General features: G+C 38.6%; 1 protein-coding gene across 2 annotated transcripts in view; it reads left to right on the top strand.

Annotated features, from left to right (window-relative positions):
• The first annotated feature begins 4,088 nt into the window (after positions 1-4,088).
• The window catches only part of GK5 (glycerol kinase 5), a 163,856-nt gene continuing 140,441 nt past the window's right edge, over positions 4,089-27,503 (top strand). The window contains exons 1-4 of one of the 2 annotated variants that reach the window (XM_053709816.1): positions 4,089-4,289; positions 19,043-19,136; positions 19,875-19,950; positions 23,150-23,243. In XM_053709816.1, coding sequence (XP_053565791.1) covers positions 4,167-4,289; positions 19,043-19,136; positions 19,875-19,950; positions 23,150-23,243 — 387 coding nt within the window. In that variant the 5' untranslated portion in view covers positions 4,089-4,166. The remainder of the gene's footprint in view (positions 4,290-19,042; positions 19,137-19,874; positions 19,951-23,149; positions 23,244-27,503) is intronic. The other variant, XM_053709817.1, reaches the window with a different exon arrangement.

Here is a 27,503-nt window from a genome sequence, read left to right on the forward strand (position 1 = left end):
TCTTCACCATACCAGGTTCACCGATCGATCCAGAAGAGCTCCTCCGATGTCCTGATCCAAGCCCAAGCAGGGGGCTGAAGAGGTCCATGATCCGGCTGAAGTCATCATCCAAGCGGGAGCTGAAGAGGTCCATGATCCGGCTGAAGTCTTCTATCAACGGCATCTTCAATCTTCTTTCTTCCGGATCCATCTTGCAGACCTCCGACGCGGAACATCCTGCTGGCCCGACGGACTACCGAAGAATGAAGGCTCCTTTAAGGGACGTCATCCAAGATGGCGTCCCTCGAATTCCGATTGGCTGATAGGATTCTATCAGCCAATCGGAATTAAGGTAGGAATATTCTGATTGGCTGATGGAATCAGCCAATCAGAATCAAGTTCAATCCGATTGGCTGATCGGATCGGCCAATCGGATTGAACTTGATTCTGATTGGCTGATTCCATTAATTAGTTTAAAATTGTTGTAATATTTTTCTAATGTTTGTAAATATTTTTTTATTTTTTGTAACTTAGTTCTTTTTTATTTTTTGTACTTTAGTTAGTTTATTTCATTGTATTTATTTGTAGATATTGTATTTAAATAATTTATTGATAGTGTAGTGTTAGGTTTAATTGTAGGTAATTGTAGGTATTTTATTTAATTAATGTATTGATAGTGTAGTGTTAGGTTTAATTGTAACTTAGGTTAGGATTTATTTTACAGGTAATTTGTAATTATTTTAACTATTTTAGCTATTAAATAGTTCTTAACTATTTAATAGCTATTGTACCTGGTTAAAATAAATACAAAGTTACCTGTAAAATAAATATAAATCCTAAAATAGCTATAATATAATTATAATTTATATTGTAGCTATATTAGGATTTATTTTACATGTAAGTATTTAGCTTTAAATAGGAATAATTTATTTAATAAGAGTTAATTTATTTCGTTAGATTTAAATTATATTTAACTTAGGGGGGTGTTAGTGTTAGGGTTAGACTTAGCTTTAGGGGTTAATACATTTATTAGAATAGCGGTGAGCTCCAGTCGGCAGATTAGGGGTTAATGTTTGAAGTTAGGTGTCGGCGATGTTAGGGAGGGCAGATTAGGGGTTAATACTATTTATTATAGGGTTAGTGAGGCGGATTAGGGGTTAATAACTTTATTATAATAGCGGTGCGGTCCGGTCGGCAGATTAGGGGTTAATAAGTGTAGGCAGGTGGAGGCGACGTTGTGGGGGGCAGATTAGAGGTTAATAAATATAATATAGGGGTCGGCGGTGTTAGGGGCAGCAAATTAGGGGTACATAGGGATAATGTAAGTAGCGGCGGTTTACGGAGCGGCAGATTAGGGGTTAATAATAATATGCAGGGGTCAGCGATAGCGGGGGCGGCAGATTAGGGGTTAATAAGTGTAAGGTTAGGGGTGTTTAGACTCGGGGTACATGTTAGAGTGTTAGGTGCAGACGTAGGAAGTGTTTCCCCGTAGCAAACAATGGGGCTGCGTTAGGAGCTGAACGCGGCTTTTTTGCAGGTGTTAGGTTTTTTTCAGCTCAAACAGCCCCATTGTTTCCTATGGGGGAATTGTGCACAAGCACGTTTTTTAAGCTGGCCGCTTGCGTAAGCAACTCTGGTATCGAGAGTTGAAGTTGCGTTAAATATGCTCTACGCTCCTTTTTTGGAGCCTAACGCAGCCATTCTGTGGACTCTCAATACCAGAGTTATTTAAAAGGTGCGGCCAGAAAAAAGCCAGCGTTAGCTTTTCGGGTCGTTACCGACAAAACTCTAAATCTAGCCGTATATGTGTATGCTTAATATGATTTGCAATGTAACTATGTTTTCGTTCCTTACAATGTTTTTGTTTCTTTTTGTAAATATCCTTAGTTCATACGTTAAAATCCTGATACTTCCTAAAAGGAAATTTCGGGTGTTTGTTATTACTTTGTTATTAATGCTGTCTCATTGTAGCTATTTGTATTTTGTGTTAGTCTACGCAACACAGTGTAGTGGGCGCTGGTCCTTTTCTCTAACGGTGATTGGCCAGCGTGTATGGCTAGGCGTGTCTGTTGTATTAAAAAAGAAAGCCAGGCCCACATCCACTACACTGTCTTTGAGAAAGCGCCACAATGGTGTGAAACGCGTCAGTTGACGTAGGCTGTGTTCTGTGAATCCCACACTCTCCGTGTTTGTCCTCCGATTTGTATGTTTTTAAATTGTACAATACATTTTCGTATTTTTATCCGTGACTAGTGCTGTATTGGAATTGTTGCCATTTTTGCTCACCCCTAATCTCTGGATATCACCTTGTTTATGTGTATCCATTTATATAGCTCATCTGGGGGTGATTTTGTAAAAATGTATAGTTTTGCTTATTTTTCCTAATGAAACTTTTAGATGTATACTGATGTCTACAGACTCCTGTTTACTCCTGTTGGTGTAATTGGTCTTTTCCTATGCAGGGGAGGGGGGTCTGCTCTTTCTGCAAAAAAAATTTGCTTTTATTTCTATTCAGGTACAAATGGGCCCTCTATGGACCCCTCTTTTAAATTTAGATACCTTTGCTAACAATTTAGTAAGATGATAACATAGGGTTGCCACCTTTAGTTCAGGCCAAACCTGAACACTCTTGCTCCGTGCACAGCAAAGTTTTACTTGCAGAGTACACACTATGGCCCCTATTTAAGAAAGTCTGGCGGACCTGATCCGACAGTGCGGATCAGGTCCGCCAGACCTAGCTGAATACGGCGAGCAATACGCTCTCTGTATTCAGCATTGCACCAGCAGCTCACAAGAGCTGCTGGTGTAACGCCGCCCCCTGCAGACTCGCGGCCAACGGCCCGCCAGCAGGGGGGTGTCAATCAACCCGATCGTACTCGATCAGGTTGATTTCCGGCGATGTCTGTCCGACTGCTCAGAGCAGGCGGACAGGTTATGGAGCAGCGGTCTTTGTGACCGCTGCTTCATAACTGCTGTTTCTGGCGAGCCTGCAGGCTCGCCAGAAACACGGGGCATCAAGCTCCATTCGGAGCTTGATAGATAGGCCCCTGTGTATATAATAGCACATAGATACAACTTGCACATAGATATTCACACTCTCACACAAACTGTAAAACACACAAATATACTCACTCCCACACGCAAGAGAGAGATAACTTTAGGCATGTGCAGTATGATGCAAATACTGTGGCTGATTCCCACCAAAAACAGGACACACAAATTAAAAACCGGGTAATTCTCGGAAAGGTGGCAACTCTGTGATCACAGCAGAAACAGTGATCACCTGGCTATTTTGAATGTTATTTACTAAAAGCTTAGCACAAATATACATTTTAAAACATTTTTGTTGGTATATTCTAAATCTACTGCGGACCTGTTGGAAGAAAAAAGAACAATATAAATATTGTGTGGGTCACTCAGTGAAATATGACTTCTAACGCTGTTTACATTTAAAGGGATAGTCTAGTCAAAAATAAACTTTCATAATTTAGATAGAGCATGCAATATTAAGCAAGTTTCTAATTTACTCCTATTATCAATTTTTCTTTTTTTTTTTTAAAAAAAAAAGCTGGAATGTAAGCATAGAAGCCAGACTATTTTTGGTTCAGCACCTGGGTAGCGCTTGCTGATTGGTGTCTAAATGTAGTTATCCAATCAGCAAGCGCTACCCAGGTGCTGAACCAAAAATGGGGCGGTTTCTAAGCTTACATTCCAGCCCTTTTCAAATAAAGATACCCAGAGAACAAAGAAAAATTGATAATAGGAGTAAATTAGAAAGTTGCTTAAAATCAGCACAAAATCAGCTTAGCAAAGGGGTGTGAAAAGGCTTAGCAGGGAAAGGGTAAAAAAAACACAAGAAATGTGGCATTTCTTTGTTAGACTGACATCAAAACTATTCTGTCTTCCTAATAACGGGCTGTTCATTCAACATAAACAACGTAAGCCTTCTAAAGAAAGATTTTAATCATCATGTTTTGTTTTTCTTGTATAAACACCCGTGTCTTTAACCTGTGTGATTTTAGCGTGCCCTCCTTTAGACTGAGTTACTTTGCCCCTTAATAAGAATTGGTCGTCGTTTGCTTCTAAGATCCCTCCCCTTGCCCTTAGGAAAGATGGCTGTCTATTTTGTGTCTCCACCTCCGCTGTCTGTCCTGTGATTCCCATGTTATGATTCTATTGCTTTGAATATGAGCTCGGGCAAAAACGGATACCGACAGCGACTGATTTTGGCAGTGGATGTGGGGAGTAGTGTTCTCAGGTGTCATGTTTATAACCGTGCCGGGAAGATCTGTGGAAGTGCGGAGGACAAGGTAACATTGAATTCGGAAGCAAACTGATGATAGGAAACTGAAGAAATAGTGGAAGATACCTAAAGGTGCAAAGACCTGAATAGATAGCTGTGTGAGACTTTCTCGGCAGAATATAGTAAGGTGTATAAGGATAAACGCGAGAATAGGTCTGAAAGATCATGTATATAAAAATATATGAAGCACAAAAATTCTTAAGGAAAATAGTGACAGCAATAGAGTAGGAACCTGGGGAAATAGAGTTATGGGAGAGAGGGAAATATTATGGTCACATTTTTGGGTGACAAAACCCTAGGGGTAAGGGTCTCTTTTTAATGTCAGAAGTAAAGTACTTAGGTAAGTTGTTTTACGTATACACTTTGTCCCTTGATCTTAAAAGTTGTGTCTGGTTTCTAACCTTCCAGCTGATATAAATTATTTCGTGGAGCTGTTCTAATTTTAGAATGCAATAGATAGGTAAGAAAAACATAATTATTTGATTTAATGTATAAGGTGGATTTACAGCTCTTTAACACTCTTAATGTTTTGAAAATGTAAGAATTTCATCAACATTGCATATGTCATACAGTCATATGAATATATCTAGAAACTTGCAAACCTGTTTTGTTCTTTTAAAGTGATGGAAACGTTAACATTTGTAGTTACAATATTTGTAATCGTAAAAGATGGAAACTTTCATTTATGAAATGATTTGGAAATACAAAATTTTTAAAATTAATTACCCTTTCATGTTTTACTATATGTTGCCTTTTCTCAAGCCTGTAATGGATACTCTATTTCCTACTTCACTGACAATTCAGGCTGCAGCCAATCGTATCGCACCCCCTTTGGCATCCAAAACCAGGGGTGTTATTTCTTGATAGGCACGATACGATTGGCTGCAGCCTGAATTGTCAGTTTAGTAGGAAATAGAGTATTTGTTACGGGCAGAGGAATGGCGACATAGGAAAACATAAAAGGGCAATTAATAAAAAAAAAATTAAGCGTTTTTCGAAAGCATTTCATGAATGAAAGTCCCCATCTTTTACTTTAAGTATGGCTCTTTCATCTGCACGCATTTTTTGACCTTTTAAATGGATATGAAACCCAAAACAATACTTTCATGATTCAGATAGAGCATGCAATTTTAAACAACTTTCTAATTTACTTCTATTATTATTTTTTCTTCATTCTCAACCCTATCTTTTGTTGAAAAGCAGGGACGAATGCTTAGGAGCCTGCCCATTTCTGAGGGAATATATGGCAAGATAGTTATCCATTTGCAAGAGCGCTATATAGCAGCACTATTAACTGAAATGTAGTGCTTCAAATGCCTACCTAGGTTTCTCGTCAATAGAGAATATCATGGGATAATATAAGTAAATTGGGGGGGGAATGATATGCTTTGTCTTAATCACAAAAGAGATTTTTTGGGGGGGTTTCATAAAAGCCAGGTGTATCGAGCGCATTGTATCCGGGGGGCCCTGGCCAAGTGTTCTTCTCCCTTGGGGGCCACTTGAACAGAGTGCGTGCTCTGGATATACTAGAAACTGTAAGTGACATTTACCCAAGTAGTGGTGCATGGTATGCACTGTAGTCCACTTGGCACTCACAAGATAATATACTTTGTATGTCTGTTGTGAAGTGATCATTCTGGAACTGAATAAAACGTGACATTTATCCAAGCAGTGCATGATGGGAGTCTACGCTGGATAATGCACGCCTGTCTTTATATTTATCTTGTGAGTGCCTATATAGAACATCAACTTGTTACACCTCTTATAAAAAGAAAAAAAAAGTGATGGGAGCAAATTAATGATTTACCTAATTAACAAGGCAGGGATAGATTAATCTATCTTGAGGGCCACATATGGCCTCAGGGCCGATACTTTGAGACCACAGCGTTAAAGGGACAGTCTAGTCAAAATTAGCATGTTTAAGTATGGCTCTTTCATCTGCACGCATTTTTTGACCTTTTAAATGGATATGAAACCCAAAACAATACTTTCATGATTAAGATAGGGCATGCAATTTTAATCAACTTTCCAATTTACTTTTATCATCAGATTTGCTTTATTCTTTTGGTATTCTTGGTTGAAAGCTAAATCTAGGTGGGTTTGTGGTACTATGTAGTTAAGTCATGTTTAGTTGAGAGATGATTTAATAGAACTGAATATTTTGTGTGCTATAATGTGAAATTAGAAGAAATTATATTGAATGCTGCATTATATGGAGTAGTTATCCGCAAGAAAGTTTTGATTTGTGCGTAATGCATTATATAAAAAAATGGCTCATATTACGGTGCACACACAAAAATGAAATAGTGTTTCCTCCTTAAAGGGACATGAAACCCAAAAATTTTCTTTCACGATTCAGATAAAGAATACAATTTTAAACAACTTTCCAATTTACTTCTATTATTTAATTTGCTTCCTTCTCTTGTTATCATTTGCTGAAATGTTTATCTAGGCAAGCTCAGGAGCAGCAGAGAACATAGGTTCTAGCTGTTGATTGGTGGCTATATATATATATATATATATATATATATATATATATATATATATATATATATATATATATATATATATATATATATATATATATAGTGATTGGCTCACCCATGTGTTCTGTTAGAAACCAGTATTGCATTGCTGCTCCTTCAAAAAAATGATACCAAGAGAATGAAACAGATTAGATAAGAGAAGTAAATTAAAAAATTGTTTCAAATTGTATTCTCTATCTGATTCATGAAATATTTTTTTGTGGGTTTCATGTACCTTTAAGCATTATACAGCTGCAGAATATATGGACATAGATTAAATCTAACGTAATTTTAGAAGCTAGGGTGTGTTTTGATGAAAATGTGATTTTGCTTCTCACAAGGATCAAGAAATTAGAAACTCCTAGTTTGAGTCTGAGATTGAGAATATATTATTGTGTTTGTAAAATGAGAAGGCATTACACAATAATGGCATTGTTGCAATATTATATACAGAGCTGTATAATAGCACAATGACATCCATCTATTGCAATAAATATATTTCTCAATAACAATGACTTCACTGTCAAACCCTTGACTGCTAGCAAGTTCTGTAACACATTTCATAGCCCTTTCAGACAGCTAATGGTTGCAGTAACTGATTTACTGAATTTCCTGCAGCTACCATGTTCCTGATATACTCCTTTTCCACTGTGTAATTTGTGCATGTCTTCTTTCTGACACATGTTGAATAGAATTTCCCCCACACAATGCTCCTACATGTATGCATTTTTTAAAAAGGTGGGAAAATCTGCATCTTAAAAATTTCAACACCTTCTACATGAATTCAGGGTTAAAAAGGGACATAACCCTCCCCCCCCAAAAAAAAAATGTCATGATTCAGATAGAGCATACATTTAAAAATTAAAACTTTCCAATTTACTTTGATTATTAATTTTCTTCTTTCTTTTGGTATCCTTTTGTTGAAGAAGTAGCAATGCACTGCTGGGAGATGAACAAATCAGTATGTCATTGAAAAACGGCATGTGCTTTTCAACAAAGGATACCAAGAGAACTAAGTAAATATTATATGCTAGAAAGTTGTTTAAAATTGTATGCTCTATATGAAAATGTGGGGTTTGATATCCGTTTAATAATTAAAGGAATATACAGGTGGGTAGCGTGCAAAAAAACAAAAACTGAAATTGAAAGTGTTTAAAGGGACACTGAACCCCAATTTTTTCTTTTGTAATTCAGAAAGAGCATGCAATTTTTTTTTTTTAAAATCATTTATTTAGATTTCAACAGTATAACGGTATTATCAAGACAGTTGCAATACAGGGTATCGATGTACAAAATAAAATATAATAAATTCACCTTTTTCTGCTAGATTATCAAAATTGAAACACACATAGAGATAAAACATTAATTCATTCTCTCAGAAATATTTCAACACAAATCTATAGCCAAACAGGCACTTCTTATTGTCTTCTTATACCGTTCACTGTTATTTTTTAAGTTTTTTATAACACTGAGCAAAAACACATACCAAAAAATAAAAAAAAAATTAAAATTAATAAGGTTTAATACGCCCTCCCTCCTCAGTCTCTAACCTATATCTCTATATCTGGAAAATTCGTTATTTATAATTCTATTTTCTAGTTTTATATGAAAAAACAGAGGAAAAACAGGGGTAAAGCAAGTCAAAACAACAAAAACAACAAAAACAACAAAGCAAAACAAATCAAAACAGACATACAGACAAACAAAAGAACAAAAAAAAAAAAAAAAGGGGGGGGGGGGAAATAATAATAACCACCTCTCTCTCATCTCTCCCAACCTACTGTCTACCAAATGCCTAATAGTACTAGTTCAGAATTTTGGAAAGGGAAGATCATATATTCCTTTTCATTTTCAGGGAGTGATTTAATATATGCTGCCCATTTATTAAAGAAATTTCTTATATCATCTTCATTATTTATGTCTGTGTCCTTTTGTTCTAAAAGACATTGTTTTTTTAAGCAGTTCTGGATTTCGGACACGCTAGGTACTGAGCGCATTTTCCATTTTTTACATATTAGGTATCTAGTAGCTAATATAGAGATAGATATTAATTTATCATTAGGGTGACATTTGGTTTGATTGTCTATACAGAATATAATTAGGTGTGGGGTAAAAATTACAGGCGGGATTTTCAGCACCTTATTTAGCCAATATTCTAACTTGCACCAGGTAGTTCTCACTTTTGGGCAAAACCAGAACATATGTTCTATGTCTGCTGCAGGGAGTGAACATTTAGGGCATTTGTCAAAGCCTAAGTTATGAACCCTACGACCCGTTGCCGGAGTGAAGTATGCCCTGTGAAGAATTTTAATATGTGCTTCCCGCCAGGTAGCTGATAGTGTTATTTTTTTTACTTTACTTATAGATTGCTGGATTGTGTTTAAGTCAACCCTGTTCCATTCTGACAATGAGGTCCATGTTAAGGCAAGCCTTACTAGGTTCTGGTTGCCCCTACTAATGTTTAAGAGATGATAGCAGACTGTAATAGACATCCGGTTCACCTTGATAGAAGTGAGCCAGTTTTCGAGTTTGCCTAATTTCCAGCACCACCCTGTCTCTCTAGTTGTTTCCAGGAGAAAATGCCTGATCTGCAGGTATGCAAAAAAATCTTTATTAGGTAAATTATATTCTCCTTTTAACTTTTCAAATGTTTTAATAGTCTTCCTATCATCGTCTATCAAGAGGATCAGCTTATTTAACCCATTCTTGTGCCATCTGTTAAAGACCTCAGATTGAAGACCAGGCTGAAATTTTGGATTCCCGATCAGGGTGAGATAGTTTGAAATCTTGGGATTATAAGACAGAAGTTTTGATATTTTCCACCAGGCTTTAATGGGATTGGAAATCGATTTAAGTCGTTTAATTTCTGCAGGTAACTCTTTAGGAGGGGAGTGCAGAAGTGCTACGGGTAAATAAGGATCACAGATATTTATTTCAAGCTGATTATTTAAGATATAGTCCTTAGATAGGATCCAGTCACTTGCTATTCGTGCCAAAGAGATAAGATTGTATAATCTAATGTCTGGAAGTGCCATGCCACCCAGATCACCTGGAAGAGAGAGTTTATTAAGGGAGATTCGCGCTTTTTTCCCTTGCCATAAGAATTGACTAATTAAACTATTGATCAGTCTTACATCCCTCTCAAAAAGAATCACTGGGACATTCATAAGTATATATAGCAATTTGGGGAGGAGAATCATTTTAAATAATGCCACTCGGCCCGAAATTGAGAGAGGCAGTGTCTGCCAAATTCTCAATTTTTCTTTAATTTGCCTAATGATAGGGGGTATATTAAATTCATATAACTTTTCGGAGTTCACTGGAATGTTTATTCCTAGATATTTAAATGAATCTGTTATGTTTTTAAAGGGGTTATCTATACAGGAATTTTTATCCCTGCAGATCCAGTGAATTTCTGACTTAGATGGGTTTATTTTATATCCTGAGAAGGATCCAAAATGATCTATTATGTGCATAAGTTTTGGAATATTAATTTTAGTGTTTGATATGTAGACAAGTACATCGTCTGCGTATAAACCAATTTTCATCTCATAATTTGAGACCTTTATTCCTTCTAGGTTTTGCCGTACCATAATTGCTAAGGGCTCAATGGCCACATTGAACAGGAGGGGGGAGAGCGGGCACCCCTGGCGGGTTCCCCTTTCAAGAGTTATAGATGAAGATATGCCGCCATTAATAATCAACCGTGTAGCTGAATTTTTATAAAGGTTCTCCACGAATTCGGGGAATTTGCCCTTGATTCCAAATTTTATCATGGATGTATTGAGATGTCTGAAAGTAACAGAATCAAACGCTTTTTCTGCGTCAATAGAAAGAATAGCCATATCTGGTACTACGAGCGTCTCCCCTCTCCCCCCTCCCGTCCGAGCGGTCCTTTCAAGATATTCTAGTGTAAGTATTACCTCCCTTATTTTTGCCGAGGAATTTCGTCCATTCAAAAAGCCAGCTTGGTCCGGATGGATCACCTGTGGTAGTATTTGCTGTAATCTAGCTGCTAAGATGGAGGTGAGGATCTTATAGTCTGAATTAAGTAAGGCTATTGGCCTATAAGATTCTTTGAGCCTTGGGTCCTTCCCTTCCTTAAGAATCAAAGTCGTATAAGATGCAGAAAATGCCGGTGTAGGTAATTTACCATTCATGTAAAAATCATTATATAAGTTTATTAAATACGGGGAGATTTCTGGAGATAGTATTTTGTAGAATTCACTAGGTAGGCCATCCGGACCAGCTGCCTTATTTGTAGATAGCCCTGCAATTGCTTCAGACACTTCTTGCGCTAATATAGGGGAGTTAAGCCTACTAATATCATCATCCACCAGTGTTGGGTTTTCAATCTTATTCCAGAATTCCACTGCCTTGTCGTGGTCGTAACCTTTACAAGAATATAAATCTTGATAATATTTCACCAGTATAGATGTAATTTTGTCTGGGTTTAAAATTTGCTCACCCTTCTCAAGAATTTCTTCTATATGAGATTGCTTTTTCTCATTGCTGATCATTCTGGCCAGCATCTTTCCAGATTTGTTCCCAAATCTGTATAATTTAGCCTGGATTTTTAACTCTTTCTGTGTTTGTCGAGTTAAGATAAATGTGTCCCGGGCTTCCTTAGCTTGCACATATTTCGACCAGTTTAAAGCGTTCTTATGTAACATGAATTTATTGTATGCGTTGGTTAGTGCTTTTTGTATCTCCCTATCCCTTACCTTCAGTTTTTTGGTCAGGGTTATGTTATACGCTAAAATTTCACCCCTAAGCACCGCTTTAGCGGCTTCCCAGAACAGTTCTGGATGATCGGTGTATTCTAAGTTAAAGTGGAGGTATTCCTCAAATTTAGATCTGAGATGGGTTTTAAACTTCATGTCCGTTGTTAGGTAATAAGGGAAATAGAAACGCGAGGGTTTAGATCTTGGATGTTCAAGATTAATGTCTAGGTTTATAGGAGCATGGTCTGATAACAATATAGGGGCAATACCTGCATGTGCTCTTAGAGCGCCCAGACGCTCATCCACAAGAAATAGATCTATTCGAGACAGGGTTTTATGCGCCTTTGAGAGGCATGTGAATTCCTGTGTGTCAGGATTCTGGCTTCTCCAGATATCATATAATGCTAGATTCTGCTTTATTTTCTTAATCATTTTAAATTCTAAGTTATCCTTTTTCTGTTTTTTCTGCTTCATGGCTTCTCTAAGTCTATCTAGCGGACAGTGCGGTGCCATGTTGAAGTCGCCACCTATGATTAGAAGTCCCTGATTATAGAGAAGAAGCTTAGTTTGAATTCTATTCCAGAATTCTGGATCAAGAGTATTGGGGCCATAAATATTACAGATTGTATAGATTTCCTGGGCGATTTTTACCTTCAGGAGGACATACCTACCCTCCGGGTCGGGTTCGCAGTGAATCACCTCAAGGTGAGCTCTTTTCCCTATTAAAATTGCCACTCCCCTTTTTTTTCCTATGCTTGGCGAAAAGTATACCTCTCTAACCCATGAGGATTTGAGTTTGTTAGATTCTTCTGAATTGAGATGAGTTTCTTGAATTAATCCTATGTCAGCCTGGGATTTCCTTAGATGTGTCAGTATGGTTTTTCGTTTGATCGGGGTGGAGATCCCTCCAACATTCCATGAAACTATCCTAAATTTTTCTATTTCTCTGTATCATTAGTGGTGCCTGTGGCTTAGGGAGGTAATGAGGAGAGGGGGGGTAAGAAAAAAAAAAAAAAAAAAAAAGGGGAAGGGAAGTAATACCTAACATGATCTCTATTTGCCCCATGAATCCCTGGGTGGGGGCAATCCCAAATTGTTAGGCCCATCCTGGCTAAGTGGGGACCACATTCTCTGTTGCTGATAAGTTTAGAGAGGAGAAGAACTTCTCAGCTGCGTGTGCCTCCAGAAAGAAATGTACTGTTCCATTAACAGTTGCTTTTAATTTAGCTGGATATAATATAGTTGCATTTATTCCAGCGTTTATAAGTTTAGTGCATGTAGGTGCCAGATCTCTTCTCCTGGAGGCTGTCTCAGTTGAGAAATCCTGGAATATGAGAATCTTAGCTCCATTAATGATAAGGGTTTGTGTTTTACGATAAAATTGAAGAATAGAAACTTTATCTTGGTAGTTCAATAGTCTTATGATGACAGGTCTAGGTCTACTGAGATTTTGAGCTGACTGTGCTGGACCCAGTCTATGGGCCCGCTCTACCAGAATGTTATTATACAAGGGTGGGAGTTTGAGAGCTGTCTTTAGTGTATCAGAAACAAAAAAAGCTAAGTCCTCATATTGTTTCTCCTCTGGGAGTACTATTATTCTAATGTTGTTTCTTCTACTGCGGTTTTCTAGATCTTCTAGTCTCATAAGAATTTTTTGATTACTGCTATTGATACTATCCATCTTAGTGCCTTGTATTACTACTGTATCTTCTAAATCTGATACTCTCTGTTCAACCTCCTGCATTCTTGAGGAGAATTGTCTAATTTCCTGTGATAGAGAGGAAATATCCTGCTTAATCTCCATCCTTAGAGCATCGAATTTAGGAGAGAGGGCATCAGAGATATTGGCAACTAAGTTTTGGACATTTAATAATTCAGATGTAGCTGTACTTGTTGGGATTAATTGAGTGTCAGCCACTGGGTCCTGTGTGCTCCTAGATTTCTTATCTCTCTGTCTACCTGCCATTCCTGGTGGAGGTGTTTTATAGGGAATGCCAAGGAATTTATCCATTTACTACTTTGTGAAAATCAGAGAAAAACAGCACAAAAAAAAAAAATTTTCCCAGGGGTAAAGAAGAAGATGGGAATGTGAGAGGGGAAAAACAAAGTGGGAGATTGATAGATGGCCCGTGCAAAGTGATTGAGCCGTGAGGGTGCTTATAATTGCACCAATTCAAGTGTTGACTTTCAATTGGGTTTATCCAATTGTGGTACAAATTTGTATGAGAAAAGGGAAAAAGTGGGGTGTTTTGTGAAGTGAGACAAGGCCCCTGAAAAAAAAAAAAAAAAAAACCCAGTCAAGGGAGTGGGTGCTAGGAGTGAACCGATTGAAGGTTGAAAACTGTGTATGTGAAAATCTTATTTATGGTGTGTGAGTAAAGTGATTTGTGAGTCTAAGTGGGGGGGGGGGAGAGAGGGGAAAAACAGAAAAAAAAAAAAAAAAAAAAAAACAGTCTAGGGAGTGGGTGCTAGGGGTGAACCGATTGAAGGTTGAAAACTCTGTATGTGATAATCTTATTTATGGTGTGTGAGTAAAGTGATTTGTGGGTCTAAGTGAGGGAGAAAAAAAAAAGAGAAAAAAAAAAAAAAAAAAAAAAAAAGGTAAATTCCTAGTACTTTCAAATGCTACAAAATGGGACCTGTCAAGGATCTAGGTCTCACAGTTATTACCCGGTGCTAAACTTGTATTTATTTTCTTATATATCAGTAGTCTTCAATATAATGTGGTCAAAGATTTTCAGTCTTTTGAGTAAAGATAAGGAGTGGATGTATGAAACTATCTGTTTTTGAGCCAGTCTCAACTATAATATGCAGAGCTTTTTTCTAGGTCCGTGCAGGATCTCAGCCAACCACCCTTTTTTAGCCCCTGTAATGTATCAAGCACTGTATTAGTTTCTGTAGTTATTTTGCAGGGTAAGGGGTTACTACCTATGCCCCTATTACTAAACACATAATAAGATTAGGAATACAACCATCTGTATTATTACACTGTGTTTTAGGCAAGAAAGGTAGGGAAAGAAAGGAAGCAGAGAGGTAGGGGAAGAAAGAAAGAAAAGCAAATCCAGTAACATATGGGGACAAAAGTTTGGTTACAGCATTAAACAGCCTGTTAAGTTAAGGTTTTGTAGTATCCTCAATCCAACGTGCATCAATTAGGCTTAACTACAAAGCTGTATTTGCTATCTTGTTTCAATGTTACACTGTGTTAAGAATGTCCTCTTGTAACATATATGAGCATGGATCTATTTAAATCGTTAGGCAGTCTATTAGACTAGAATTTGTAGTGTTCTCAGTCTGAGATATTTCAAAAGTGCCCCAGCAAAGATATATGTCCATTTAATTTAAGCAGAGATTTCTTGTAATGCCCCTTTAAATTATGCAATCATCAGTTCTATGTGTCAGGTTCAACTATCCTGCCTCAGTATTGTTCCATACTAACAATGTCCTCTTCTGAATTCTGCGGTTTTTTTACCGCTACCGTTCAGTATATATCACGCTGCTTTTTGAAAGAGACTCACTCACCCCCTCCTGCGCTGTTGGTCCACCTACCACCCGCGGCATCCGATTCCGAGCCGCCACAGGACTAGTCAAGATCAGCAGGACCAGAGTTCCTCCGCCCCAAACAGGGAACACAGGCAACTCCCCCCACGCAGCACCGGTGGGGGGGGAGAGGATGGCCCCGCTCCAAGCGGGCAGCGAGGCGAAGAGGCGGCCACACGCCAGATCCAGCAGCCTGTCAGAGTCCAACTCCCTCCCGCGCAGCACCGGTGGGGGAGGGGGAGGGACGAGCCCAGGGCGGCAAGACCCGCTGAGACCAGAGGGGCAACAGGTAAGTTGAAAAGGTTGCGGATTGTTGTTTGAAGATAATTCAGTCAGGGGTGGTAGCCGCACGGAGGGGGGGAGAGCTGGACCTCAGAGGGGCAGCGGAACCACAGAGTAGGATCAGGGACAACGAGCTGAGGCACCGACAGTCTCAAATTGCTTCCAAAGCCAGATGGACGGTGGGCTCAAACTGTAGTCAGGAGTACCAATTAGCCAGAAAAGGGGCTCAGCACAGTGGGATGGCGTGCCACTGCGAGGTTCTGGAGTAGATCTGCGGTATCTGTCAGGGGAGTAGCCCCAAAGCCTGGAGCTGGTGCGGGAGCCTTCCACCAATTTCCCAGTGACTGGAGAGACGAGCTAAGCAGCACCTGTGCAGCACCTGCATGTAGCTCCTCCTCCACCGGAACCTCAAGAGCATGCAATTTTAAGCAACTTTCTAATTTACTCCTATTATCAATTTTTCTTCGTTCTCTTGCTATCATTATTTGAAAAAGAAGGCATCTAAGCTTTTATTTGGTTTTAGTACTCTGGACAGCACTTTTTTATTGTTGGATGAATTTATCCACCAATCAGCAAGGACAACCCAGGTTGTTCACCAAAAATGGGCCGGCATCTAAACTTACATTCTTGCATTTCAAATAAAGATACTAAGAGAATGAAGAAAATTTGATAATAGGAGTAAATTAGAAAGTTGCTTGAAATTTCATGCTCAATCTGAATCACAAAAGATTTTTTTTTGGGTACAGTGTCCCTTTAAACAGGCAGTTTTTTTGTTGGGGGGTGACATACAATTTTTAAAAGGGCCTGGTTATCCTCTAATTTGTAGGTATGCTCTTGTGCACTACCTTCATTAGCACACAAGCAAGTGCATAATGTATACCAACCAAGCACCATTGTAAACTGCTAGATTGGCACCAGACATGTGTACAAGTTCCTGATCTGTGAGTTAAAATGGCTAAATCAGCTGTCCCCTTATTGTATATGCGCTGTCTCTTTAAATCAGATATATTTTGAACAATGACACCTATCAGGTGAGCAAATTGACACCTAGTAACCTTTTCCTATCTCAAGCAAAACAATATGTGGCTGACCTGTGTTACAGGTAGCTGCAGATAGCACACCTTAGTCAGCAGGAGATACAAATGCATGTTATTTGACTCCTATAAAGAAATCAGTTTAAAGGATTTTTATAAAAAGAACAATAGGTTATTTAGCAGTTCATGCATAATTTCAGTGAGTCTAAGGTGCTGCGGCCAGGGGTGTATATACACGCCCCTGTCCACTGCAGCTCGCCTCTGGTGGGCTGATTTCCGCTGCTGGAATTCAGTATTGCACAAGAATGCAATTTTGCGCTCTTGTGCAACGCCTCCCCCTGCCCGCGCACAGCCAATCGCACACGGACAGGAGCTGTCAATCTCCCTGGTCGGTCGAGACCGGGGAGATTGAAATTCGCCACCTAAGAGGTGGCGAAGAAGCTAGGAAACCAGCGGTCTGATGACTGATTCTTTTATAAATACGGACTTCAGGTTCTCTTGTGAGAACCTGCAGTCGTAGGGGGGCGCAGGCTGGCGAAGCCTTCGATAAAACGACCCCTAATTCTTGTGAGGGATGCACACGTTGCAGGAAATTCCTAAATGAATGTAAAACGGTCCTAGATTACATATAAATAAGTTTGTGAGTGTGCTATTCAGGCCACTAATACAAAACAGAAAAAAAAGGGATTGGGATTTGATTACATAATATAAATTATGTTCGAGTTATACAACATTGTTTTATTTTAGGATAAAGTGTATCTATTGGAATGTATTAAAAGGAAGCTATGGGAATTTGAAAGCACAGCTGCACAGCCTTACAAAAGAGAACTTTATTTAGTTATTTGGTTTGCACACTTTTAAATGACTATAGTTCTTTTGGGATCTGAAACCATGCTGGCATAAAATATCAGCAGGCTGATGTTTGGAGCAATAGTGCAGTTACCCTGGTTCATGTTTTAAACACATGAAATCAGTTTAATGGGTGACTATAATGTGATTGCCTCTCTTGAATTCCAACCTACGCAAACTCCACAAAACAAAATTCTGGCATGTTTACTTTTATAACGAAGCAGATCTGGTACACTGTAAATCTTGGAGAATACCACAATGTGACTTGAGAGTTTCTAAAACAATGAAATAGATGGCTAACCTTGGCACCCCTGTTGTTTCAGAACAACATTTCCAATGATGCTCAACTAGACTGCAGAGTGCTTAGGCATCATGGGAAACATAGTTCCAAAACATTTGGAATGCCAAGGTCATCCATCACTGATCTATAGTATTGCTCTAGAGTTTTACATGTACATGCATGCCTAAATATTATGTGCTGTGGATTACTGTATAACTACCGGTTCTATTTTAGTGGAATAGAGTGTTATGATTCTCATTTTACATATTTATGCAAATGCTGCATGGAGCCCTTGCAGACTGCTTTCTGAACGTAAGAAGCAGCAATCGACAGACTGCTGCCTCTTGTCATCTCCTCCACCTCTGAGTTGGTGGAAACATTTGAGTGATTGACAGGCTCTTCTCTTGCCCAAGAGTAGGGGGCGGCATTACACACACTAGTGAGTGTGTAATGATCCATACGGACAGCAGACGTACAGTTTCTGCTGCCTGTTCTCTGCAAAGCCAATCAGACAGGTTCTCAATTTGGTAACCTTGTCAGCACCGGCTTCATACATGGGGCTATTTGTATTTATAGGTAGGCTAATAGTAATTATTTTTAGATAGCAATGACATCTTCAAGGCTAAATGAAAAGAGAATATATTACCTTCTGTTTTAATTCAGGTTGCCAAAAAAAACAAAAGTATATTTGAATTAAAATTCTTCAAAGTGTTGAATATATTTGTATACATTTTTGTAATTGGCAATGGTTAACTAGTATAACCCATCCATATGCTTTAAAGTGACAGTGTACTGTAAAATTGTCTCTTATGTGTTTCCAATTACTTATACCTGCTGCAGAGTATAAAATATATGGGGGGGGGGGCGCGCGCGCACGCACTGCTTTATCTTTATTTTTGTATATGAAATAGCTGGTTTTGTTCTTTGAAACCACAACTCATTAAGATGAGTAATCTTGTAGGAAAATTAGATCTCTTTTGTATATTACTTTCTGTACACACACATGCTTCTTTATATTATCTGTCGGTATACCAAGGCCCAGAGTGTAATTTCATCTACTGGCTTTGTTTGCACAGCTTTCCTATAGCCAATGCATAAATATGTAAACTTTCAGTATCAGTAAGGATACCACAGAGAAAATCAGCAATTTCAAATGCTGATATAAAGGTAAAGAAGCTATTTGTAAACCATTTAATATACTACTACAGGTAAAATGGATCACTGGGGAGAAAAATGTAAGGTACACTGTCCCTTTTAATGATTCTATAACTATATTTTCTGCTAGGCATCCAGAGTTTCATCTTCATATCCCTTTAAGTAAGCTGTAATTATATTTGCAGTTTGAACTTTGTTTCTCTCTCACCATATGATCTGTCAATGATAACTTTGTAAAAGTATTGGGTATTTTCCTAATTGCTGATTTAGATCTAGTTATTAAGTTATTTCCTATGTGAAGAATCTTTGAATGGTGCAGAGCAAAGTCAGTTACTCAGAATAATAAAACCTTTTTTTTTTATTTCTGGTAGATAAATGTTCTGTATCCTAACCATGGATTTGTGGAGCTTGATCCTGATGGATTATGGGAGCAATTTACCACTGTAGTCAAAGAGGCTGTGAAAGGTAACAAATACTAACATAGATGCACATTAAATTAAACACAATTTTAGGTCATGCGCAGTAGAGACTGCAGCGTGAGACAAACATACCTGGCCGTAAGGAAGGATCAGTCGGTGAGGATCAGACAGCAGGGGGGGGGGGGGGTGTAGCGAGTGGTACCGCTGCACTACAGAAAAAAAAAAAAGTTGAGAGCAGCAGAGAAGGAGGAGGGGGGATACAGAGAGGATCCAAGTGGATGGGGTTTTTGGCCCATGTACACAGGTTTCAGGACTAGTAAATTAATCTACCGCACATTTATAAAAAGTGTGCAATTTGCAGTTATTTTACTTTAATATCAGTACTGAGTGGCCCTTGTTTATTTTTAAGCATAACATTTTTCCAATCCCCCCCCCCATTCAAGCATTATTGCTATCAACCCGCTCCTCCGCAACTGTTAAACACTAAAGTACTGCTGTTCCAGAGCAGAAACGGACACAGTCATCAGGTATAGTGATAGCTCTGCTGATTGGGTCACTTCTTCTTGGGACTCAGACATATGTGTATAACACCTTTACAGGGGATTAAACACAAAGATTTACTGGGTATACCATGATAAAATGAAATGCTCTAACAAAGGAGAGCATGTCATTTTTTTCACTATAGTGGCCCTTTAATTGTTGGTCACAAAAATACTCACATGTAATTAGTTTATTGCAGTATCCATAACCTGGAATGATTCTCCAATTTGATGTTAATTTACAGATGCAGGTATCAAAATTAGTCAAGTGGCTGGTCTTGGGATTTCAACACAGCGTGCAACGTTTATTACCTGGGACAAGTAAGTAAACGGCTTTATCTAGAAAACTCTACCAACTGTGTTTTGTTTTTTGTTTTTTTTAAATGGATTGTAAAGTTATGAGACATTCATGAATTGGACAGAGCATACAATTTTAAGCAACCTTCCAATTTACTTCTATTATTTAATTTGCTTTTTTCTTTTGTTATCCTTTACTGAAAGGTTTATCCAGGTAAGCTCAGGAGCAGCAAAGAACCTAGGTTCTAGCTGTTGATTGGTGGCTGCATATATATACCAATTGTCATTGGCTCTCCCATGTGTTCAGTTAGAAACCAGTAGTGCATTGCTGCTCCTTCAACAAATGATACCAAGAGAATGAAGCAAATTTGATAATAGAAGGAAACTGGAAAGTTGTTTAAAATTGTATGTTCTACCTAAATCTTGAAACAAAATGTTTGGGTTTCATGTCCCTTTAAGTTTTGCAGTCGGGCTACACGTCACATTCTTGTGTATACTAGCAACTGTGGTACAGTTTTCCTGTACCCCCAGAGACGCTGCTGCTCATTCAGAGGTATTCGGTACCTTACCCCTATATATGCACAGTGATTGCTTGATGTGTGGGGGGGCTTATTTGTAACTGTACCTAACTGGTATACAGCAAAGATGATAATCAATGGGTGTCTTTATGAACTGAAAAATTGTCATTTCTAACTGTTTTAAAACCTTTATTTTGTATGTAGATCTTTTGTAATGCAAATAATCTTTATACAAATATATTAATAAAAAATACAGTGATTTAAAAATTTGTATTCATTGCCTCAAATTGGCATACAACATTAAAGGGACAGTAAAGTCAAAATTAAACTTTAATGATTCAGCTAGAGCTTGTGATTTTAAGCAACTCTCCAATTTACTTTGAATATCAAGTTTGCTTTGTTCTTTTAGTATCCTTTGTTGAAGAGTAAAGCTAGGTAGACTGATAAAAGCTCAGGAGTGTGCATGTCTGTAGCAGTCTATGGCAGCAGTGTTTGCTACGATATATAACATTGCTATGTTGAAAACATTGCTGCCAGATGATGCTAAAGACAAGTGGACATACCGGACAAAGACTCAAACGGTCCCTAGTCTTTTCTGACCAGACAATTGTCCAGAACAGTAAAAATACTTCCGTTCTCTAGGACACCTAGATCCATATGCTTCTGTATCAAGCATCCCATCCAAGGTAATACCTAAACAGGTCCAGCCTGATAACTTGGATAGATGGACCTGCTGTACCAGAACCGGAATCTGGAAGAAAAAAACTTCCTTTTCCTAAGGGGAATGAAGAAAAACAGATTTAACTAGTATCCACAACAGGTCTTGTTTGTCATCCAGAGCTCAAAAACCAAAGGAAAAAGGAGAGTGAAAGCCAAAAACAGGCCCTTCCTGTTATACGACACAATCCCCATAGAGCCCAGAACTGGGATTATAAATAAACGATAAAACAAAAAGATATCAAGACGACAAGGAATATACCATCCTCCACTCATCTAGTCAAGATCGTTATCCGATTTAGAGAACGGAGAGTCAACTAACGGAGCAGTCCTTGAAATCTGTAACATTGCCAAAACCTCTCTCAGAAGTAAACGCAGGCATGCCAATCTAAGTCTAAATGCTAAGCCCTCCTCAGACGGAGGACCCGAGTCGGCAGACTCTGACCCTGAAGGTTCTCCCTCTAAAGCCTCAGAGGGAACCACATCCCCAGAGAACTGATCGGACACCAAATGGCCTTGGGCAGTAGAGCCCGGACTAACCCTTCACTTATGCGTAGTAGGAATAGGTAACCTTGCTAAGGCTAAAGAGAAGGCTATGGGGAAGTGCCTATTAACCTCTGATGGAAACAAACTCCTTACAGGTGAAGGAGGGTCGGAATTTGGGAAAACTGCATATGTAGGAACAGAATCTAGGAAATACACCTCGCTGGACGAAGAGTCCTCAGAGGCGGGCGGGTCAGTAGTCTCTAACATCTCAACAATGGATGATGAGAACACTCTATAGTGGCATAGGAACATAATTGAGCGAGCTGGATTATCCGGGCCTCCTCACAATATACACAGGTATCAAATTCTGTATCTGAGGGATCCCCCTCTAAAATATCAGAATCCTCCATAACTCGTCTATATCAAATTATAAAAAGGAAAAACTACTGGCACCTATACCCCCAATGGCTGGGGCTCTCACCACCTCCTATGACCCAGACAGATAGAGAAGAAGCTCCTCGCCGCAGACCTCCGGTCATAAAACTGAATCGGTGCTCATGCAGGACCTGCACCTGCTAAGAAAAAAGTGCGCCATCTTATCTAAAGAAAACTGCACCGCTCTCTAAATGTAAAACCTGTTCATGTTCCATCTCAGCCTAAGAGCCCAAACATTCTTACACATAAGCAGTCGAAATCACATAACAAATATGATTAATAAAACCCCACTGTTCAATAATCCCCCTCAGGAGATATTAAGCCTTGATTCCATAAAGATAAAGGAGTCCCACTGTGACCCTGTCTTTTCGTTAACGTGTGTAAAGTAATGAAACGATCTTACCGGAATCTATGTCGTGGAACAGGAACACGGTCCTTCAAGTTTGACAGATTGTAGCAGTGCTTCTGGCATGGATTGTGTGAAGAAAGCAGGCAGCGAAACTCATCAATGCCAATTGCTTAAGGAGCTGTTAATGAGTCTGGATGGGTTCGCAGAAAGACTCTCTCTGCATCTCCAGACTCTAACTTTTGCCAAAGCTCTCACTGAGAGGCTGATAAGACTGCCTAAAACTCCAGTCCCATCTCGAAGAGTACTACTCTCCATAAGGAACTACTCCAAAATCTTCTAACACGTCTCTGCCAACCTTCTGTGACGAAAGGCAAAGAATGACTGGGAGATGAGGGGAGTGGGGAGGTATTTAAGCCTTTGGCTGGGGTGTCTGCCTCCTCTTGGTGGCCAGGTTCTCTCCACAAGTAAGGAATGAAGCCGTGGACTCTCCTCATATTAAGATGGAAATAGGGTTTTGTGTCCCTTTTAAGTTTAATTTTTGACTTTACTGTCTTTTTTAACCTTTGTCCACACAGAGAATGGTCTTTTTGTCTCAGTAATAATTTGTTATATAACAGAGTTGTTGATGTATATTTTCTTCTTTTTCTTTCAATATTGAAAAGTTATGAAAAAATAACCCTGTTCTTTGATTAATATGTAATAATTACTTTGTTTATAGAAAGACTGGAAAACCTTTTCATAATTTCATCAGCTGGCAGGACCTGAGGGCAGCAGAATTGGTCAGATCCTGGAACACATCCCTGCTGCTAAAGGTCTAGACAATAATTGTGTTTAGTTTTTTTTGTCAGTGGAAAACCGTGATCTATATAGCAGACAAACATTTAGATAAAACTGTGTCGATAATTAACTGGACAGTAAACACATTGAGGTTTTTATATAAAATGTTTAGTTATACATAAAGAAACTTTCATATTTCTGACCATTTTTATGTAATTTAGCTCTGAAACTTAAGCAATTTCTAATTCTCACAACTTGAAATGCACTTTGCTGACTTCTCAAGTCCAACCCAGCTACATATATGTTCCTAATTGGCTTTATCATATCACTATAAAACAATGAGTTCTATACTTACCTTTTGACAGTGACTAGCTTTGTTTTCTGTGGACTATATGGTCCAGATTGGCTCATTTTAAATAAGGCAAATAGTAAGTGTAGTTTTGCTATTGAAAATAAGTATTGACTGATTTGTTATTCTATAGCAACACAACAGAAATGTCATGTAAGTGCAATGTGTTTACTGTCCCTTTTAAAGACCCTGCTTAAAGGGAAAGTTCACTGTAATTTTTTTTCCCTGAATGTGTTACCCATGACTTGTTAAACCAGCTGCAGTGTATAAAATGTATGACAAATTGCTCATTTATGCTTATTTTTGCAAACAAAATAGCTGGATTTTTTCTTTGAAACCACAGCCCATCAAAATAGGCTAAGCTTGCAGTCAGATCAGATCTTGTTATCTTACACTCAAATGCTTCCTATTCTTATCTATATCTCTGTACAATAATTAGAAAGAACAATTGAAAATTAAGGGCTGGATTAGGAGTGGAACACAACCATTTGCATGCAAGCGATAAGGGGTTTATCGCTGAGTTTTGTGCTCGTCAGGCTTAGCTCTGGTATTACAAGTTGAAAGTAAACGCGAGAATGATTATCACAACTTCAAAGCTCTGGTTAACTTAGCGCTGCGGAATCTGTTGGCGCTCTACAAATAACCGATAACTGTTTTGCAAAAATAAAAAGTTGCACAAAACACATCAAAAATACATTACAAAGTACAGTTACACTAATAAAAATATTATTTAAAAAATATTGTCCGAAAAATTATAAGGGCTCAAAGATATGTTGGGGGGGGGGGGGGGGGGGGGAAAGGGCTTTAACATAGACCTATATACACACATACATGTCTATATATACAGATGGAGATATATTATTTTTATATATATGTGTGTGTGTATATGTAGAAATATTTATGAATAAATAGAACATTTTCTGTTATGTGCATAACATTGGAATGTAAAATATTCATATTTTCGGATTAGCACACATAAGAATATGCTATCTGGTTTACGCGAGAGTGGGGTTCTTCTTTTCCACTTTTTATTCTCCATTGACTTCTATGGGGGAATAAGTGAATGTGCAAGTGATATTCTGATTTCGGCTTTTTGCGCTCGTCCGGTTAGTGCTTGAATGAAAACGGTTTACTTTCAACTCTTAATACGAGCGCAACCCAACGAGAGCATAAAGCTTCTAGAGCAATTAACGCTTGAGCGGGATTGTTAATTAGTGCTCCACTTGTAATCTGGCCCTAAATTAGCTATTTCAAATACAATATAAAGGCTAAGGAGCTATTTGTTAACAATTTAATACACTCCAGCAGGTAAAATAGATCATTGGGAACAAATTAATGGAGAGAAAGTTTTTGGGTAAACTGTCCCTTTAATCCTCTTCTGTTAGAATTCTTCACAAATAAAGGGCATTTTCTTTTTGCACTTTTATGCTCCTTTAACCCCTTAATGACCACAGCACTTTTCCATTTTCTGTCTGTTTGGGACCAAGGCTATTTTTACATTTTTGCGGTGTTTGTGTTTAGCTGTAATTTCTCCTGTTAAGTGTGGTCAGTCCACGGGTCATCATTACTTCTGGGATATTATCTGCTCCCCTACAGGAAGTGCAAGAGGATTCACCCAGCAGAGTTGCTATATAGCTCCTCCCCTCTACGTCACCTCCAGTCATTCTCTTGCACCCAGCAACTAGATAGGTCGTGTGAGAGGACTATGGTGATTATACTTAGTTTTATATCTTCAATCAAAAGTTTGTTATTTTAAAATAACACCGGAGTGTGTTATTACCTCTCTGGCAGAGTTTGAGGAAGAATCTACCAGAGTTTTGCTATGATTTTAGCCGGAGTAGTTAAGATCATATTGCTGTTCTCGGCCATCTGAGGAGTGAGGTAAACTTCAGATCAGGGGACAGCGGGCAGATGAATCTGCATAGAGGTATGTAGCAGTTTTTATTTTCTGACAATGGAATTGATGAGAAAATCCTGCCATACCGATATAATGTCATGTATGTATACTTTACACTTCAGTATTCTGGGAGAATGGTGCTTCACTAGAATTACACTGTAAGAAAGACATAAAGCTGTTTAATAACTAGAGATTATGTTTAACGTTTTTGCTGGAATGTAAAATCGTTTTCATTTACTGAGGTACTGAGTGAATAAATGTTTGGGCTATTTTTCCACTTGGCAGTTGCTTAAATCTGTTTTTTCTGTCAGTTTCTGTTCTCCCTCACTGCTGTGTGTGGGGGAGGGGCGCTTTTACTATGCATCAAATATTTCAGTCAGCATTCCCTGCATGATCCGGTTCATCTCTACAGAGCTCAGGGGTCTTCAAACTTATTTTGAGGGAGGTAATTTCTCTCAGCAGAGCTGTGAGAATTATAGTTTAACTGAGATAAAAAACGTTTATTCTGTAATTTGTTTCCTGCTTTCAGAAATTGTTATCTTTGCTAATGGGATTAAACCTTTGCTAAAGTTGTGTTGTTTAATTGCTGAGGGGAACAATCCTTTGCTAAAACTGTATATTCTGACAAAGATTGATGCTATAACTTAATTATTTTTACTGTTATAATTTTTTTCTGTGCTTCTTAAAGGCACAGTTCGTTTTCATATTATTTGTAAATTACTTTGAAAAGTATTTTCAAGTTGCTGTTTATTTGCTAGTGTGTTAAACATGTCTGATTCAGAGGAATATCTCTGTGCTATATGTGTTAATGCCAAAGTGGAGCCCAATAGAAATTTATGTACTAAATGTATTGATGCTACTTTAAAAAACAGTCAATCTGTACAAATTGAACATATTTCACCAAACAACGAGGGGAGAGTTATGCCGACTAACTCGCCTCACGTGTCAGTACCTGCATCTCCCGCTCAGGAGGTGCGTGATATTGTAGCGCCGAGTACATCTGGGCGGCCATTACAAATCACATTACAAGATATGGCTACTGTTATGACTGAAGTTTTGGCTAAACTACCAGAACTAAGAGGTAAACGTGATCACTCTGGGGTGAGAACAGAGTGGGCGGATAATGCAAGGGCCATGTCTGATACTGCGTCACAGTTTGCAGAACGTGAAGACGGAGAGCTTCATTCTGTGGGTGACGGTTCTGATCCAAATAAACTGGACTCAGACATTTCAAATTTTAAATTTAAGCTTGAGAACCTCCGTGTGTTACTAGGGGAGGTATTAGCGGCTCTGAATGATTGTAACACAGTTGCAATCCCAGAGAAAATGTGTAGGTTGGATAAATATTTTGCGGTACCGACGAGTACTGACGTTTTTCCTATACCTAAGAGACTTACTGACATTGTTACTAAGGAGTGGGATAGACCCGGTGTGCCTTTCTCACCCCCTCCTATATTCAGAAAGATGTTTCCAATAGACGCCGCCACACGGGACTTATGGCAAATGGTCCCTAAGGTGGAGGGAGCAGTTTCTACTTTAGCTAAGCGTACCACTATCCCAGTGGAGGATAGCTGTGCTTTTTCAGATCCAATGGATAAAAAATTAGAGGGTTACCTTAAGAAAATGTTTGTTCAACAAGGGTTTATATTGCAACCTCTTGCATGTATTGCGCCTGTCACGGCTGCAGCAGCATTTTGGTTTGAGTCTCTGGAAGAGACACTTCAATCATCCACACTAGATGACATCACACACAAACTTAAATTCCTTAAGTTAGCTAATTCATTTATTTCAGATGCCGTAGTACATTTAACTAAACTTGCGGCTAAAAATTCAGGATTCGCCATTCAGGCACGCAGAGCTCTGTGGCTGAAATCCTGGTCAGCTGATGTTACGTCTAAATCTAAATTGCTTAATATTCCTTTCAAAGGGCAGACCTTATTCGGGCCCGGCTTGAAAGAGATTATTGCTGACATTACAGGAGGTAAAGGTCATGCCCTGCCTCAGGACAAGGCCAAAGCCAAGGCTAGACAGTCCAATTTTCGTTCCTTT

Source organism: Bombina bombina, chromosome 4 (assembly GCF_027579735.1).
Source record: "Bombina bombina isolate aBomBom1 chromosome 4, aBomBom1.pri, whole genome shotgun sequence".
Taxonomy (NCBI): Eukaryota; Metazoa; Chordata; class Amphibia; order Anura; family Bombinatoridae; genus Bombina; species Bombina bombina.